The following is a 16,471-nucleotide window of genomic DNA, read 5'->3' as shown; positions in this document are numbered from 1 at the left end:
GGCTCCTTAGTTCTCGACATTGCTTCAGTTACAAGACCTCTGAAAGCACGTGAAAGAAAGACACATATGAGCTCACATATAGCCTTGAATATATATCAGGGCCAATGGCCCAGTTTTGGGATGGTCCAATTTGTCGCTGCTGATAGATCTGGGATGCTGGGTACCGGATATGGTATTCATGTAAAAGTGGTGGTGCCAGTGGAGAACTTGAACTCTGTTTTCCAAGTTCAACCCTGGCAATGCACGAGATATGGGAGGATCCATCGGTTCACACGCTTCGTTTTGACCATCGATGCGAGACAGGCACAAGATGTGAAGGCAGCAACTGTCGTTTCCAAATTCAAACATAATCATTATAAACAATGGATACCGCTTAACTCGCTGGTAATTATGTACATTGCACCGTCCTGACCTTTTCTCCATTTTTAATCCTTCGCGAATTCCCCTCCACAGTCCACAGAATCCATCAGTGCACCAAGTTCCTATCCCGAACATGCTTACAGCATGAACATGGCGGTAGCAACGGCCAGCATGGTGACCAGGCCGCCGACGATCTCGATGTGACCGGCGAGAGAGCTATTGTCGGATGCGCTGGTGCCAGCTAATCATGCGTTATCAGCGTATGCCTATCATTATAACATGGTGGGGTATATTACCTTGGGCCAGGCGTCTACAGGTGTCCATGAGAGACGAGTTGGCCATGAGGGCATCGAGCTTGATCTGGGCCTTCGCGGCCTTGTCCTGGAACTCCGCGATCTTGGTGGCGTTGCCTGTATTTGGTTAGTCAGGGAACAAAACAAGGGTGACGGAGGTTTGAATGTACATACCATCGAACTTTGAATTCAAATAGGTCGTGTTACCCGCCTTGGCGATAGTCTTCTCAAGCTTGGCCATCTTCTTGCAGCTGGAAATGTCATTCTGAACGGAGCAGAAGGCGAGGAGGGTGGTGTTGCCCTGCATATCGGCGAGCTTGGTAACGGCATCGCTAGCCTTGGCCTTGAACTCAGCAATCTTGGTTGCGTTGTTCTATATCTTGATGTTAGTCATAATGGCCATCAAATATGGGCAAGAGATATCGGGTGACACACGTCAAATTTGTCGGCAAGCTTGGTGGGATTGCTGGCCTTCTCAATCATCTTCTCCATGTCCTCCATGTCGTCACAGGCGTCCTTGTCATCCTCCACGGCCTGCACAACGGCGCACGAGCTCATGAGGGTCGAGTTGGACGCGAGGGTGGCCAGCTCGGTCTGCTTATCGGCGACCTTGGCCTTGAAGGCATCGATCTCGGTCTGGTTGTTGTCGAACTTGTCGGCCAGCTTGGTGGCGTTGGCGGCGAGCTCCGTCGCCTTGGTGAGCCTGGCGTACGACTTGCACTGGGACTTGACGCTATCGCCATTATTGTCGCCCTTGGCGGATACCGCCGCGGCGAGGATCATAGAAACAAAGATGTTGGACAGTTGCATCTTGGTGGTAGGGATTTAGATTGATCGGGCGATCTGGGATGGGATGGGCGGCTTGAAAGTGGATAAGATGAACAAGTGAAAAAATTGGCTAATAAAAGAGTCGAACCGGCGACGAAGAATGAGATAGAAGATGTACAAGAGTGTAAGAATGCTAGACTCAAGGCCTCGCCCGTTGATGATCATTCGAACGTCCTCGTATCAACGATGGGATGGCAGTTTATATACCATGTTCCTCCGCTGAAGTCTTACTGCTCAGTCTGCGTCATCACGACGGCCGGCACATGGACGTCAGGATGCTGCATTGTAGAAACATTATCATCAGACCGAATGAGCATCCTACCCCGGCGGCCGTTTGACAAGTTCAAGCCTGATGGCGATAAACGCGTTTCGGCTTTCAGGGTGAGTCTGTTCTTTGCCTTCCGGCCAACGTCATTGCTGCCGCTCCCGCTGTCAGATGTCCTGCGTTCCCCAAAGCCATTGAGGCTAGTTCCTCAGAAAAGCACGGGGCCTGCAGAGGCAAGAGACTCCTAGCGCGGCTCCAATCAGGTCGTGACAAGCCCGGTTTTCGTAACAGACGCTGACAGGTCCCAGTGTGGCCGAGACCAGTCGACCATTTATTAATCTGATCTCAACCTGTTTCAGAGCCAATCTGGAAACATCAACGCAGGCACCCCTGTCGAAGTTGTGATGTGGGGTATAAGCTACTGCCGCCAGCACTATTAAAAGCTCTAGAGCCCCGCAAACCTGGAACAGTCACTGAGCCATTTGCCTTGGAGCCGACTAGTTTCAATATATTGCCAAACACCCAGCCAACTATCGCTCGTCTGTCAGGAGTCATTCAGCATCGGACAATTATGATGCACTAGTACGACATATGATTTTCCCCAGGTTGCCAAGAGCTCACTAGTTAGCGCTTAGTGTGGAGAGAGTTTTGAGCCTTCATTTATGGGCTGCCAGCTTACACCAACCGCGACAATGTCGTGCCTGTGGTAAGCTTCTGTCAAATGGGCTAGTGTCCGTTTGGGCATCTCATGACGATGATTTGCAAATTGTTATCAAACATCACCTCGTCCATACAAGGACGACTCGTCTCCTGCTGGACTTGAGGCCATCACTGTTGTCACTTCGCCTGATGAGGAAGACTTATGAACCATCTGGGGTGACTAATGCTTCGGACGACTGCAAGACTGCAAAAACACCCGACACTACAGTTCTATATTTATATCTCCATCAATGCGAATATACTTCAACTGAGGTCGTGGGGAACATGGATATCTACAGATGCGATGTGATATCGATGATAACGTCTGGTTGCTGGCACCGAAGGTGATCACCGAAAGCGTTGTACAGGAGCCAAGACGGCCAAAGCCTACAGTTCGTTTGAGGTTCGAGGGAAAATCTGTCCATGTCACACTGGCCATGGACACAACTGAACTTTAATGCGGATATGCCCGATTATCAGGTGAATCCACAAATCCCGATGTTGTGGTAGGTTAACGTCCCACACCTACATCCGGGACACCCCCACATGTGGGACGCCCTAAAAATGACACTGTATATTATAACCATTAACTTCAACCTTTTTTTACGCTTATTCTAATGCGACTACAATACAGCTTTCACCGTTACTAGGATTTTCAGACTCGCTAGACTCATCTGTACTATCCTCAATTTCACCAGCCTCGATTTGAGCCTTCCGAATAGCCTTGATATTAGTAAACTTCGAATTTGGGCTCATCTTGACCTTCCTCCGCTTCCTAGCCCTACTAGCCTCAAGATCTGCTTCTATTGCCTCAATATTTCGCTGTGCGACAGCTAACTAGTAGTCCTTCTCATCAAAGCCCTTTTGAACTTTCCGAAAAAGTAGCCGCTGGGTATTTGGATCACTATCAAGCTTGCTGAATAAGCTGAGTTGATCTTAGAGCTTATCTCTCCTCTTAGGCGTTGACCAGGCTACTGCTGATGTCTCTAACGCCCAGTCCTGACTACCCTTACTATCAAAGTACCCTTTGCAAGTCTGACTAGGCTGTCTGATTGGTGCTGACGTATTCTCAAGGAGCAGGGGGCTCAGAAGGAGTCTAGCTATGCTCGAAAGCCAGAGACCAGTATATTTCCATCCACTGATAGTGTTCTTAGAGGTCAATGCTGCTAGACGTGCCTTTCTAGAGCAAAGGAGAAACTTTCTCTTCCCTACGACAGTAGTAGTATCCCATCGGTCAAGGTAACCAAGCTCCTTCTTATAGGCTGCCTTGAGGGGTCCAAACACTGACTGATCGAGAGGCTGGAGAACGTGGGATGTGTGTGGCGGTAATAAAAGCAAGTGTATCTTGTTTATAAAGCAGAGGTACATAAACTCTGTCGTTTCGTGGCTACTATGCCCATCTAGGATAAGTAACCTAGTCTCTTCAGGGTCCTCTGGTTGAGTCAAAGGAATAAAGATCTTTTGTAGCCACTCAATAGCCGTAGAGTCTGACGTCCACCCATTCTCTGTTGCTGTAAACCTCCAGGCTTCGTATGGAATCAAGTCCAGAGGAAACCACTGCTGCTGGACAGACTTTCCCTTGTATATCACAAGTGGGGGTAGTGCAGTACTGTCAGGGTACGGCTAGGCCGAAGGCAATAGTACAGAGTGATGGGGAGTAATGGGCGTCCCTCCTACGTAGCACCGGGTGGTCACGGGCGGTCTCAGGTAGGGGTGCCCACGATGATGCATTGATCTCTACTCCTTCCCTATCCTACTTCGAGATGGTCCTTAAATAGATAGCTAGGCCGCCGCTTGGACCCGGCGTAGCCGCAGGTTTGGCGATGCCGGGAATCCTGACTCTCGGCATCCCGAAACTTCACATAGATTGTAATCATGACTCGGGAGGCTTTTGTCCGAAACACCCCACCGGAACCCCACCGGTGTCCTGCGTTCAGTGTCTCTGACAAGTACCAGTCGCAGAGATACACTCTATAAGAGATGTCCAAGCTCGAGATCCAGGCTGCTTCTTCCGTATAGAACGAGTCTCAGATGATCCTAGAACAAGACCATTTAATCCTCTACCTTCTAGAATACCTGTCTCATCCATATTGTATCGATTCGAGGCCTTAATAGCTTTGATCTCAGGGATAGCGAGGTATTTGAACCATTGCCTGATCACATTAGCTGAGGCTCCATTAATACGCTGGGAATCGATAGCTCTGCTTCTCTGGACCTTGACTGAAGGGTTCCTCTTGATAAAAGCCTGGACCCAGTTCTTTCCAAGTGGTTCGGTGTCTCCGTGGATCTGTAGGATACGCTCGGCGAAGTCTTTGAGCTGTTGATAGGTTGGTGGGAGGCCTAGGGCAGCCTGGATTCGAACCTATTCAGCCATATAGGATTCCTGGGCTGGAGAGAGCCTCTGGTAGTCAGCGAAGGCTATATCTCTTGACTGGGCTCCCTGAATCCATCGCGAAAGAGTAGACCTTGGGACACCATGCTCATATGCTGCTTTTCGGAGGCTTTGACCGGTAGCTATTGCTTGAAGAGCTCGATAAATATCATCTTCGGTATATTGACTCATATTAGTGTAAAGAAGACGTACGTAAAATTTCGTAACGATTGAATCGATATTGGTAAAGAAAAAAGAGGTTGAAGTTAGAGGCTAGCGGTGTTGAGGCATTTTTGGGAGTCCCGGATGTGGGTGTGGGACGTTAATGGATTCGATCTTCCATATTAGGGGGGTCATAGGGTCCTGGGATGGTTCAAGTCGTCACACAGGGAGCATGGAGCGTCCTTTTCTTTTCACAATGCCGGAAGCATGCAGACGGAATCGCATAGAAAAGCGTTCTTTCAGGATGCTGACTTACGTGGCTACTGTATTTAGTAGACAAGTGTTGTGTCAACCCCCAATCTACAATTGGGCCTCACAAGCATACCATCGAGAAACCAGAGTATCCAGGAAGGATCGAATCCTTGCGCCATCGGAATATTGCAAATATTTGACTACAAGATACACAATCAGGTGGGATCCTAGAATCGTAGTAATACCTTACAAGCTATAATAGCCAGCAGTGGCTTGCCGTCTGATTATCCATGTTACCTGGGCTCCGGTCTCATATTGTATGCCCTAGAGTCATGCTCTCCAATGTATCTGATAATGGCAGGAAGAGTTCACACTCTACAGAGACTTAAACAGCTGGAGCATTGCGTCGCTGTAATCTTTGGATCTTGATATGAGAAATATTGAGATCTCCAAGACCATGATATAGACTGCCGAACGACTTCACGCTATACCTGCAAATGCGGCTCACAGCTCAATGTGAACATAGAAAGTCGGAAGACATGTGAATCGATATTTTTCAGGGTTATCACTCGCGACAACTAAGGCAATGGGTCAGGCTACAACAAATCATGTAGCATGCAACAATTTTATCAAACGAAGAGCTTCAGATACAAGCACTGCTGTCACTGCTCCACAGCAGAGCACCTGTCATTCCCCTGGTAGTGTTCTCCAGCATTCATAACACTATTGATATTGCCTCCATGATAAGATCAAATGCCAGAAGGCGACATTGACTGCTCGTAGGCACTTGCCCAATGCGTGTAGGGAGCGTGTGCTCTATTTCCAACAGGGGGAACCAAATAATAAGCATATAGCCGATCAACTTGTGCCTGACCAATATTTCAACGGCCTTGATGCGTTTGATGACAGCTACTGACGCAACTCTTTTTGACCTTCCATTGTTTCCGTCAGCCATTAGTGATCGGACAACGCCTCGCCTACTGAGCAAATTCATCTCTCCCCGTAGATTGATGCGAAGGCCAAAAATATATATTGTGTTTTGTTTTGGTCTGATGGCTACTCCTGGATTGGTGCGGGGCTTTGTAGGCTTTTGACCTGGCACCTGGCCGTACCTTCGCATCTCCCATATCCTACTCCTTTTGCACATTTTGTGTACCACAAATCGACACAAATCAACATACAAGCATTCCACACACCTGCACAATGTGACCCAACTTCATCATCGAGCCCTCATGGCAATCGCCGACGTCATTTTGCCCACGTTCATGGCGTTGTCCACCCTGGCTGACAGCGACGTTCCCTCCGTCGACGGCCGCGATGAGGACTGGAATTTCCAGGCCCCGACTTGGATGTATTGAAAGTGCAACAAAAACGGCGTCAGCACTGGCCGGTAGATGAGCATTGATCTTGACGACTGTCAGACCGTCACCGACCAGGGCGAGCTTGCAACTGACAACTGGCCCTAGTAAATCTCTCGCCATCTATTGTCTGATGTTGCAACTTCTCTGCTGCTTCCATCCTTTGAAAATGAATCCATGAGCTCACAAATCAATTTCTCATAGGCACGGAATGAAGGAGAAGCGCGGCCAGTACACCCAATGCCTGGCGATGACCAGCACAATGCCTTCATGTGCCGATGCCCGCGAGCCGATGTTGGAAGAGGCTGGGCAGAGCTTGACATGGATATGATTGTTTTTTTCTGGTCTTCTAGCTCACAGATTTCTTTGCATAATTGACTGGAAAAGCTGCACATAGTACATCATCTAGGACAGGTCTTCCTACAACGGAGGATTGCTGTGCTGTGGTGAGTGGAGTGGTTAGTTCTATCTCTACTCGAGCCCATCTCTTCCAAATGTTTGACTAATACTCCATCCGTTGCAGGTGGACCATACTATGGCAACAACGGAATTACCTCGGACCTAGTTTCTATTGGTCTTCCTGTCGATGACCATAGTTTTATGTGCGGCGAATCTGTCATGAGTAGTACTAGACTCGACTGCATAGAGATCACAACATCAAGAGAAGGGATGCATGGAGGATTCAAGGTTGACTCTGCTTGATTGGATGTAATTGCCTTGGTGGTCATGGTCCTTTCAATTTACTACTAGCAATGGGAGAACATACTGCTGTGATATACTCCAAGTTCATGGGGACAATGGCGAGTCAAGTTCTGCACACATATACGAGCAAGTGCCTGATATGCTTCTTTGCCCAAAGGCTTTTGATTGCTGTCTCTGCAATCAACCGAGGGTACTTGCAAGTATCCATATCCATACCTTGAAGTTGGCAGATGAGAGATCCACAACCCCAAGCAATTTATCTTCTCGTCTCCACCATCATGTTCAAATTAGTATTGTTCCCGAACTTACGTATCGGCCGCCTCAAGATAGGTATGCAAAACATCAATACTACATTATAGCCCCGGTTGCCTGTACAACTGGTACCCTTGATTCGCCGATACCAGGAAAGCCGTAGGCGCCCTCATCGAAACTTTGGCAGTTGACGTCTTCTCACGCTGGGTTCAAGTAACCCCGAACCATCCATCCAGCCATGCGCGGTACTCATGACATGGCGCAGCGCTTGTAAGCCCACAGGTTATGTTCTTCATGTGCTACATGACAGGTGCAGCTTCACAAAGCTAGATTACACAAGTTCAGTTGCCGACGGAAGTTGTGGGTATGTTTATATGTTGCATCTTCCTGGTTAGCCGGATCCTGTCGCTATCGATCTTTGGCCACCGACCAGTGTGGTAAACAAGGGCCGACTACTGACAGGCCGATCGCAAGGCCATGATGATGACTTGCAGCTGACCTGACCCGACCCGATTGTGGGAAACATTCATAGTGAGCCCAAGCTTTTCTGTCAACGACTTTCACGCAATATCTGCCAGTCAGACAGATCTGGCGGTAATATAACTACAAGCCCAAAAAGTATTCCAATCACGCAACTCTCCTATCTCCAGGGAATGCACATTGACGTGACTGTCACAGAGAGATACAAACGTGGAGATAGACTCCACTCTCAACGAGTCCACCCCCATGCCGTCTAGGTGGTACATGCACCATCTTATTGGAATGAGGGCTCCTCAAAAAGGGAAGAAAGGGTAAAATTGGACGTTCCCCCAAACCACCAATTGACAAATTACAATGTGAGAATCCTGCCACCTTGACCGGCAATCGTCGCTCCTTCACGTAACGACCAGTGATTGCCTCGAAATAATAAATATCCAATGAAACAGGTACTCTCTCTGCACAGATATGACAGGCATTTTCATTTCGACAAGGGATGAGAACTGGGCGACACGCCTCACCGCTTAACCAGACAGTCTGCTCCCGTTCGCGTGGAGCGCGTGTTCTGTTCACCGCGTCCCCGATTCGACGTCGGAACAAGTGTTTCAATCCACATGATAGGTCGAACACGAATTTATTGCTCCTGTCAAGACCGGGGCGTACAGAAAATTGACGCGCACTTGATGCGATCGGCCATCCCCGTCTGCCACGATATTGGTGGCTCAGCATGGTGCTCGTCCTGGCGCCCGCTGTCAACTTGCCTCTGCATCATCATGAAGGGTTTATGGTCGAATTTGGCACATCGCGGCGCTACGGAGCCGCTCTCTGTCTCCTTCATGTCTTATCTCCCATTTTATTACCATGCTTCTTCGGTTCGCGCATATCTGTCCCTGGGATACCCTCGTCAATCGCCCTGTCTGTTGCTGTTTTTGTTTCCGTTGATTATCTCTTTCTTGTTCCAATGTTTTGCAGGCGACGGTCCGGGTTCTCCGATTCGTCTTCGGTGCCGTGACGCTTTTTTGATTCCGGACCCCCGGCCGAGCTGGCTGAGAAGCCGCCATTATGGGCGACTTCGACCGCGGATTCCAGGATGAGCTCAGTACGTCGAGTTGGTCACTTTACGGCGTCGGCGTGTTCATTATTATGCTTAGGCTGTGTGCATCTCCAACTACCAGGCTCGCCAATCCCATCCCACTAACGGCGTTGCAGGTACTCTCGGGCGAGGCGTCTGAGTGGCGTGACACACTACCAAATCGACGATTATCTCATGATGCTGGCAGGAGTTGGTCTTCCCCAACTCAGTCATGTTGGATATCTTAGCATCTAACGGACAATATCCAGGGCCTCTTCACAGCATTGATAGTCTGCCTCAACACCATCGCCAAAGGCGGTGGCTCGAACCTTTACCCTCCCGAACTCGACGGCACCTTCACCGCCGAAGAAGTGCGCGAGCGCATCTACGGCTCCAAGATTGTCATCGTCTCGGAGCAGGCCATGCTCAACCTCATCTACACCATCAAGACGTGCATGCTCATCATGTACACCCGACTGACCCTCGGCCTCAACCAGCTCCAAGCCGTGCACTACCTCGCCATCTATGTCGCCTGCGGCTGGCTCGCCTCGGAAATCACTTTCTTCACCGCCTGCAGGCCCTTTGAGGGCTACTGGGGCATGCCGCCACCGGACCCGCAGTGCACCACGCTGCAGTACTACGCCATCGTCACGGGGTGCTTCAACATTAGCTCTGACCTGCTTATGCTAGGGATCCCCATCCCGCTCGTGCTGCGTGTCAATATCCCCTGGCGCAAGAAGGTCGTCTTGCTCTTCATTTTCTCGCTCGGTAGTTTTGTCATCGTCGTGGCTCTGCTCACCAAGGTCTTCAACCTGAACGATGTCTGGGACCCTAGCTACATGCTCTGGTATACGCGCGAGGCCTCCGTCGCCGTCTACGTCAGTAACCTACCCATGATCTGGCCGCTGCTGCGCGAGTGGTTCCCCTTCCTGCGCTCTATCGGCTCAAGCAACGGGAGTTACCAGCCCAACTCGGGTGCGGGGCGGAAGCAGTATCGCAAGGGCAGCGTGGCGCTCGAGTCCGGCAATCCCGCGCGCCAGATCGGGTTGGTTTTGTCGCCAAGTCAGAATCGCCCCTCAAGGCCAACGAGTCTTGATTCATTCAACAATGACATCGAGATGGGCAACACGTCGAGCGAGAGCGCGGGGAAGGACGAGACGCAGTTGGACGAGACGCAGTTGGGTGTCGCCACTTCCACACGCGAGGAGCAAGTTGTGGGTACGCTGGGACTCGAGTGTGAGACGGGCGGTATTCAGGTTGAGCGGACGATTGTGGTCCGAAAGGGGAGCGGGGGGGACAAGGGGCCTGGTATCCATGACTGGGACCAAGAGGGGACTTCAAACCACACCGTTAATGCTGGGAGCCGCAGATGCGAAACTCACCACGGATTAGTGGGTTATGCTACTGTATAGGAGTACTTGGGATGGATTTGTGGCATTTCGCATCACGCTAGATCATGATCACATCGGGCTCGGCAAAGAGGGTACAGAGGCGTTTTCATTGAATATATAATATAGATATGGCCCGAGATACAACTAGACAGGCTATTAGAGTGGACGACTCGGATTGATAAAAGGTTGGCAGGCTCGCGGTTGGAGTACCTGAATTAATCGACATATTAGCGAGGAGTTTGGGGTTTCCTGGGGTTATCATGTACATATTTTTCAATCATCTTGGACTTTTGATTTAGGAACTGACCCGAACCTGATCATGACCTCTCGTGACTCGTGTTGGACCAAATTGACCGTCAAAAGACGAGGGACCCACTCGTTGTAGAATGAGGTATTTTTGGTAGTTATAAGGTCTGACAACTCGTAGCGTTAATGATGGATATTTGAAGAAGTCTAGCAAGTCTACAGTAGGGGAAGTGGGGGTTAAGAGTATAAGGATTGATGAGGCAGTCATCGACCTTGTACCCAAACTCATGTAGCTTTCGAATGGGTAAGGGTATTGGCACCGATTTGTGGAGTCACATTAAAACGCGCTCGGTCCTAACCACCCGTGTTAAACGGCTATGCCTCAGCGAAGATACTGACAGTAGCACTTGCAACTCTCATTACACAAGACTGATCTAGTTAAATCTTCGATCAACGGGGTCTTTGGCTGGCGCTGTTTTTTGTCTTACAGATATATGTAACGTAGTCCACGGTCCAATTGCACACTTCGGCAGATTTTCGTACGCTACCACTTTGACCTGCGGTTTTTCACCACATAACTATGGTTGGTTCTTGGAATGAAAGTGATATGATTCTAGCATTACATGCGCTTCAATCTGATCCAAAATTAAGTGTACGTCGCGCTGGTCAGATCTATAACGTACCTTTTAGAACCCTTGCGTATCGAAGGATCGACTATCAGAGAGTCCTCTGCGAAGACCCCGACGCGTATCGCGCGTGGTTTGACCTGGTACGGAATACAATTGCGAAATACGCGATCCAGGAGGAGGATATCTACAACCTCGACGAGACCGGTTTTGTGATGGGCCAAATCTCGTCCGAAATGGTCGTGACGACTTCTGATCGGCGCGGAAGGCCTAGAGCAGCCCAGCAAGGAAATCGGGAATGGGTTACAGTTATTCAAGGCGTTGGGTCGTCCGGTTATGCCCTCCCTCCGTACATCATTTTCGCGGGCAAAACCCACCTCTCGTCACGGTACGAAAACAGCCCATTACCGCCTGATTGGGTTATCGCAGTTACTAAAAATGGCTGTAATACGAACTAGAGAGGCGAAGATTGGATAAAAACTTCGATCATCACACCAAGTGTCGTACGAAAGGTACTCATCGCCTATTGATCCTCGACGGTCACGACAGCCATCACTCGACCGATTTCGAGGTATATTGCAAAGCTAACAATATCGTCATGCTTTTTATGCCTCCTCATTCGTCGCATAAGCTCCAGCCTCTTGATGTTGGTTGTTTTCGCGGATTAAAAAGAGCGTACGGAAAAGAAATCGAAGATCTCATGCGAGCACATATAAGTCATATCTCGAAAGAAGACTTTTTACCGGCGTTTTTAAACGCGTACAACGCAACTTTCACGGTTTGAAATATCCAAGGAGGTTTCCGAGGGGTAGGAATAGTTCCGTACGATGCAGATTATGTCATATCACAGCTCGATGTGAGATTACATACGCCAACACCTCCGGGTAGCTCGGCTGGTCTCCCCGTCCCTTGGGAATCAAAGACTCCGAACAACCCAACCGAAGCCCAATCACAAACCGATTATGTGAAAAATAGGATTGTACGACATCAAAATAGCTCACCAACGTCAATTTTTGCTGGAATAGATCAGATTGCGCGAGGTACAACGAAGGTTATGCATCGGCTTGCCCTTTTAGAAGGCGAGGTCGAATCACTTCGAAAGGCAAATGAGACCTTACGTCGACGTCGCCGTGCGAAGAAAAAACAGCTACAGAGTGGAGGGTCACTTCGTATACGAGATGGACAGGACCTACAGTCTCAACGAGAGGTTGATGGGCAGTTACATGACGAATTTCGTCAAATTGGTGGTCGTACGAGGCGTTTATGATTAAAATATAAATTAAAATAACCGTGTACGGCGCTGTAGAATCTGCGGCGAGCCCGGACATAATGCGCGCACTTGTGGAAATGATGTAGAGACGTCTGAAGATAACGATTCTGAGTAGTTTCAATTGATGATAGGCGTTGTGGTTGAATTAACTTATACATTGTCGTATAAGGTCTGCCAAAGTATGCAATTGGACCGTGGACTACGTTATGGGCATTAAGCCCAGTTATAATTGTTAAGTCATTAGTAGGGTTAAGGACTCCTATCTTTATACTTAGCTTAACCTATATCTTAAACTCGCAGCTTCTAGATTATAACTTGAAACTATTATTATTAGATTAAATGAGGCAATTTGGTAGCTTTAGGTACCTAGTGTACTTGTTGAAGGTTGTGCATGTATTTCGTGGCGTCCCCGCAGGCTATTCTGGGACTTGCATAAACTAACCGACGATGTAGCTAGCATGCCAGCAAAAGAATTCCACACTAAGTAACTAATAAAATGCTAGTAAAACGTTAAGGCGGCTATGAGATAAGAAATATCACTATGCTGGGGTTCATACTCATGAAAGATAAGCGAGGCCCTACTTGAGTATTTGGGGTTGTATTGGGGTATATAGGGTCTACTAGATTAGGTACTGTAATAGACTATGGTGAGGCACCTTACGGAATAGTCTGCTCTATAGCACTATACGTCTATGCTCCAGGGCAACTTCATCGGTAAGTGATAGAAAGCACCTGGAGCTGGGTATGTAGTGGAGAATTGACGAGGCCCGGAGGACAAGTTATAAGAATGAATCTGGATTAATATCTGGTAACCTCGAACACCCAGCTTATTGCTGATAACTGTGAGCTGTTGAACAGCTTGGAATACTGAGCCAGGCGCTTTCTGCTCGACCAGATTGGTAACCGTATTATCAACAATATATTCTCGTTTACCCTCGAGGACTGCAACTCCAAAGATTCGAAGAATATTTGAAGGTCAGGCAACGCAAGAAATGACTGTCATAGGCTAGTCAGTTGTGTTCTCATTATCATTAACATTGGTGTCAATGGTAATGTAAAACTTCCGTAGGAACTTCTGGTCAGGTTGTGGTTGTTCATGTTCATCTTCTTAGAAGTTGCGTATCAAACTTTCGTGATCGGCAGCTTCGAGAAAATATGTTGCATTTGCAAAGGAACGAGTGTAGTGCCACCGCTGTGCAGCTTCAGCAGCTATTTCCTTGGGCGGATCCTCGGGCGGACCCAACTCCTCACCCGATTGATCAAAGAACTTAGAGTCAAATAGTCCTGTTTTGACAGCTCCAACAACGTCACATAGGTGCTTTGGGTGCTGGTGACATATATGCGTTGGACAGCAGGCTCTGTTTTTAATGTCGCTCATCATATGAACCCGATGCAATATTGTCTGGACCGTAACAACAGTGTCTTTAGTCTCGTAGGTGATCCCAAGTCCCTGGGACACGTCTCTAGAAAAATCAAGCCAAGACCTGCCCAGCTTTTAGGCTGCAATTTTTGGCCATTGTCTTTGATAAAGCGCATTCTCCACTACATACCCAGCTCCAGGTGCTTTCTATCACTTGGTCGGCTGGTGTAGTTGGTCACTTCGCTGGTAGATAAGTCCCGATTTGAGCCTCGCCCACTTGGGTCGGTGACGAGTCGCGGGTTCGAATCCCGCAGCTGACACACAAGGGGGTTTAGTCAACCCTTACGGCGCGCTGCCCACCTTGTTGACTTCGCCTACCTAGCGATAATAGGGAGATTGGTGCAGTTTAGGATTACGAGCATCCTAGCCAGTCGACCGTCAAGCACTACGTCGGCGGAATATAACTCGACAGCCGGTCCAGAATTCGAATCGTTAATCCGACCCCTTATCGGACCTCGCCTTTCCGATAACGCTCGTCGGCGAACCCGTCCCCTCACGATAGAAGGCGCGCAGCACGCCCTCTCGCCGCGATTCTTGCGAGCGTCTGACCACGTTACGGTCTATCCACTTGAGCGTATGGTTGAGATGTATACGCTCGACGAGAACCCCAATTAGCAGATACTACGACTTGTCGCGACAAAAAAATAGTCGAGCATCTTCTGCACATCAGCAGCATCCCACCCCTGAGGACGAATTTAAGTGCCACATTACCACACTTATCGGTAGTTCAGGCAGGGGTTGTAGCACAGACTTAGGGAGGGACAGGAGGTTTAGTAGTCATTTGGCTACAAGTTTACCTGTATAACCGCCCGACGCGGCTTAAGGGCCCGCTATATCATCTATAGCCCCTTAAGGGAGTACTTGTAGAGGTACCGAGGGTTAACACCTACGGCGTATTTAATATTTTTTTTTGATAAAGCGCATTCGGGATTTGACGAGTAATAGCGTCAGCAGAATAATAAACCACTAATAAGTGTGGTCATGATACGCGGCAAGATACACAGGGCTCCTTAGTTCTTTGTTTTGCTTTGGCCGAGTATTTCGTCTAACCTCAAGCACTACGTCACTTGAATAGAGCAACCAAGAACTAGAGTATGTCCCATCTGTATGAACGGGACTAGCCACCTAGATGAGAATCATCTCAAGGCGCCTGATCGCCTGATCTAGTATGCAGTCATGAACATAGTCAAATAGATATCAGCAGACTGAGAGAGAAGACTGGGCTGGTCTGATGATCAGAGATTGACTGTCGGGATGTTGGTAGCATATCCTGGAAGCAAATTTTGGTGAAGGTGCTGGTGAGGATGTGGGCAGCGGTTAAGGACAGGGGAGGGAGTTAGTCATGTCCACAGCCACAGTGATGCTAGCTCAAGGGTCTCACTTTGGAGTTTGAGGGATTGCAAAGACCACCAAACCCTGAAAAAACCTTGTTAGAGAGACACACAAAAGTTCAATCCTTCTTTTAGGGTGGCACGTCCCAAATTGTAGCTTTGTTCAAGCCGTCATAAAGCGCATTTCCTGTCTGAAATTTGGGCAACAAGGATCTTGACCCGATTCGTACATTTGGCTCGGTCTCGGGGTGTGACTAAGGCAGTTACTATTTCTAGTCCCAGAGGCTTAATTGTAGTCGTACCGCAACCTCAAATATTGATCAAATGCTGATGGAGGGCTCCTCGTTTTATTCTTCTATATTTTTATGCTGGAATTTTGATTTGATTTGCACTACTATCCCAGCCTGTTGTCCAGTTTGGGTTGTTGGCCACGTCACCTTCCCTTTTGCACCAGTTGGCCAGGAGAAAAGGAAGATAGGACATTCCTTGAATAATAGTAACTCGCCTAGCTTCGCCCATGATGCGATTCAGATCTACCTCGTAACCTGTGGGGGGTGAATAACTAGTTGATACTACTGGATAATGTAAGTGTACTCTAGTGAAATATCTGGGTATCTTGACTTGCCATGTGTGAAATGATCCTCTAACCTTTGTGATTGGTTGTGCCCTACGTGACAGCTTGAGTTGCCAACTGGGTTGATCAGGGAGAATATGTCTAACTTGGATCACATCTCTTCATCGTCGTGATATATCACAAGCGTGTCTCTCGGCATTGTTTCGGGGCATACTAACTCATCTGTTATTTCTAAGACAACCTCGCAATTACCTTTGTCCTTGGTGATTGCTTAGAAATCCCCATATTCTGCCGCTTTCATGCCCAAAGCATCCCACCTATCTTTGCATGAACTGTGATGTTGTCGCGGTTGCCTATTTAGATTCCGGAAGGCGATGGATGCTTCATCAAGTCAGCCTCCAATTACGACATTCTGATAAGTCCCAAATTTCTGCACCAACGCATTCTGTTCTTCCAGTCTTCCTCGCACGTTATATCAACTTGAACAGCTGATGTCGAACATCTCTAAACATCTTCTTCATC

General features: G+C 48.5%; 2 protein-coding genes and 1 non-coding gene across 3 annotated transcripts; 2 read left to right on the top strand and 1 right to left on the bottom strand.

The window, feature by feature from the left end:
• Positions 1-497: 497 nt before the first annotated feature.
• On the bottom strand, positions 498-1,436 carry BCR38DRAFT_460881 (uncharacterized protein; the record flags this gene model as incomplete). Its single annotated transcript, XM_040862467.1, has 4 exons — positions 498-601; positions 657-770; positions 828-1,026; positions 1,089-1,436. 4 exons carry the CDS (start codon positions 1,434-1,436, stop codon positions 498-500), a joined length of 765 nt encoding a protein of 254 aa, XP_040711491.1.
• A 7,308-nt stretch (positions 1,437-8,744) lies between these two features.
• On the top strand, positions 8,745-10,874 carry BCR38DRAFT_400370 (uncharacterized protein). Its single transcript, XM_040857737.1, has 3 exons — positions 8,745-9,173; positions 9,229-9,301; positions 9,361-10,874. Exons 1-3 carry the CDS (start codon positions 9,082-9,084, stop codon positions 10,501-10,503), a joined length of 1,308 nt encoding a protein of 435 aa, XP_040711490.1. The 5' UTR covers positions 8,745-9,081; the 3' UTR covers positions 10,504-10,874.
• A 3,327-nt stretch (positions 10,875-14,201) lies between these two features.
• BCR38DRAFT_t322 lies at positions 14,202-14,304 on the top strand. Its single transcript has one exon. It is a non-coding gene; the product is annotated as a tRNA-Thr (tRNA).
• The last annotated feature ends 2,167 nt before the right edge of the window (positions 14,305-16,471 follow it).

This window comes from Pseudomassariella vexata (genome assembly GCF_002105095.1).
Source record: "Pseudomassariella vexata strain CBS 129021 chromosome Unknown BCR38scaffold_16, whole genome shotgun sequence".
NCBI classification, from domain to species: Eukaryota; Fungi; Ascomycota; class Sordariomycetes; order Amphisphaeriales; family Pseudomassariaceae; genus Pseudomassariella; species Pseudomassariella vexata.
Note: the sequence above shows the minus strand (reverse complement) of the source record. Positions and strands in the feature narration are given on the sequence as shown.

What these genes read in the sequence shown, in the direction of transcription:
- BCR38DRAFT_400370 (XM_040857737.1), top strand. Translation starts at nt 9,082, where the DNA reads ATGGGCGACTTCGACCGCGGATTCCAGGATGAGCTCAGTACGTCGAGT. An exon ending in TTCATTATTATGCTTAGGCT is followed by an intron (nt 9,174 to 9,228) that starts GTGTGCATCTCC and finishes ACGGCGTTGCAG; the next exon opens with GTACTCTCGGGCGAGGCGTC. An exon ending in ATCTCATGATGCTGGCAGGA is followed by an intron (nt 9,302 to 9,360) that starts GTTGGTCTTCCC and finishes GACAATATCCAG; the next exon opens with GGCCTCTTCACAGCATTGAT.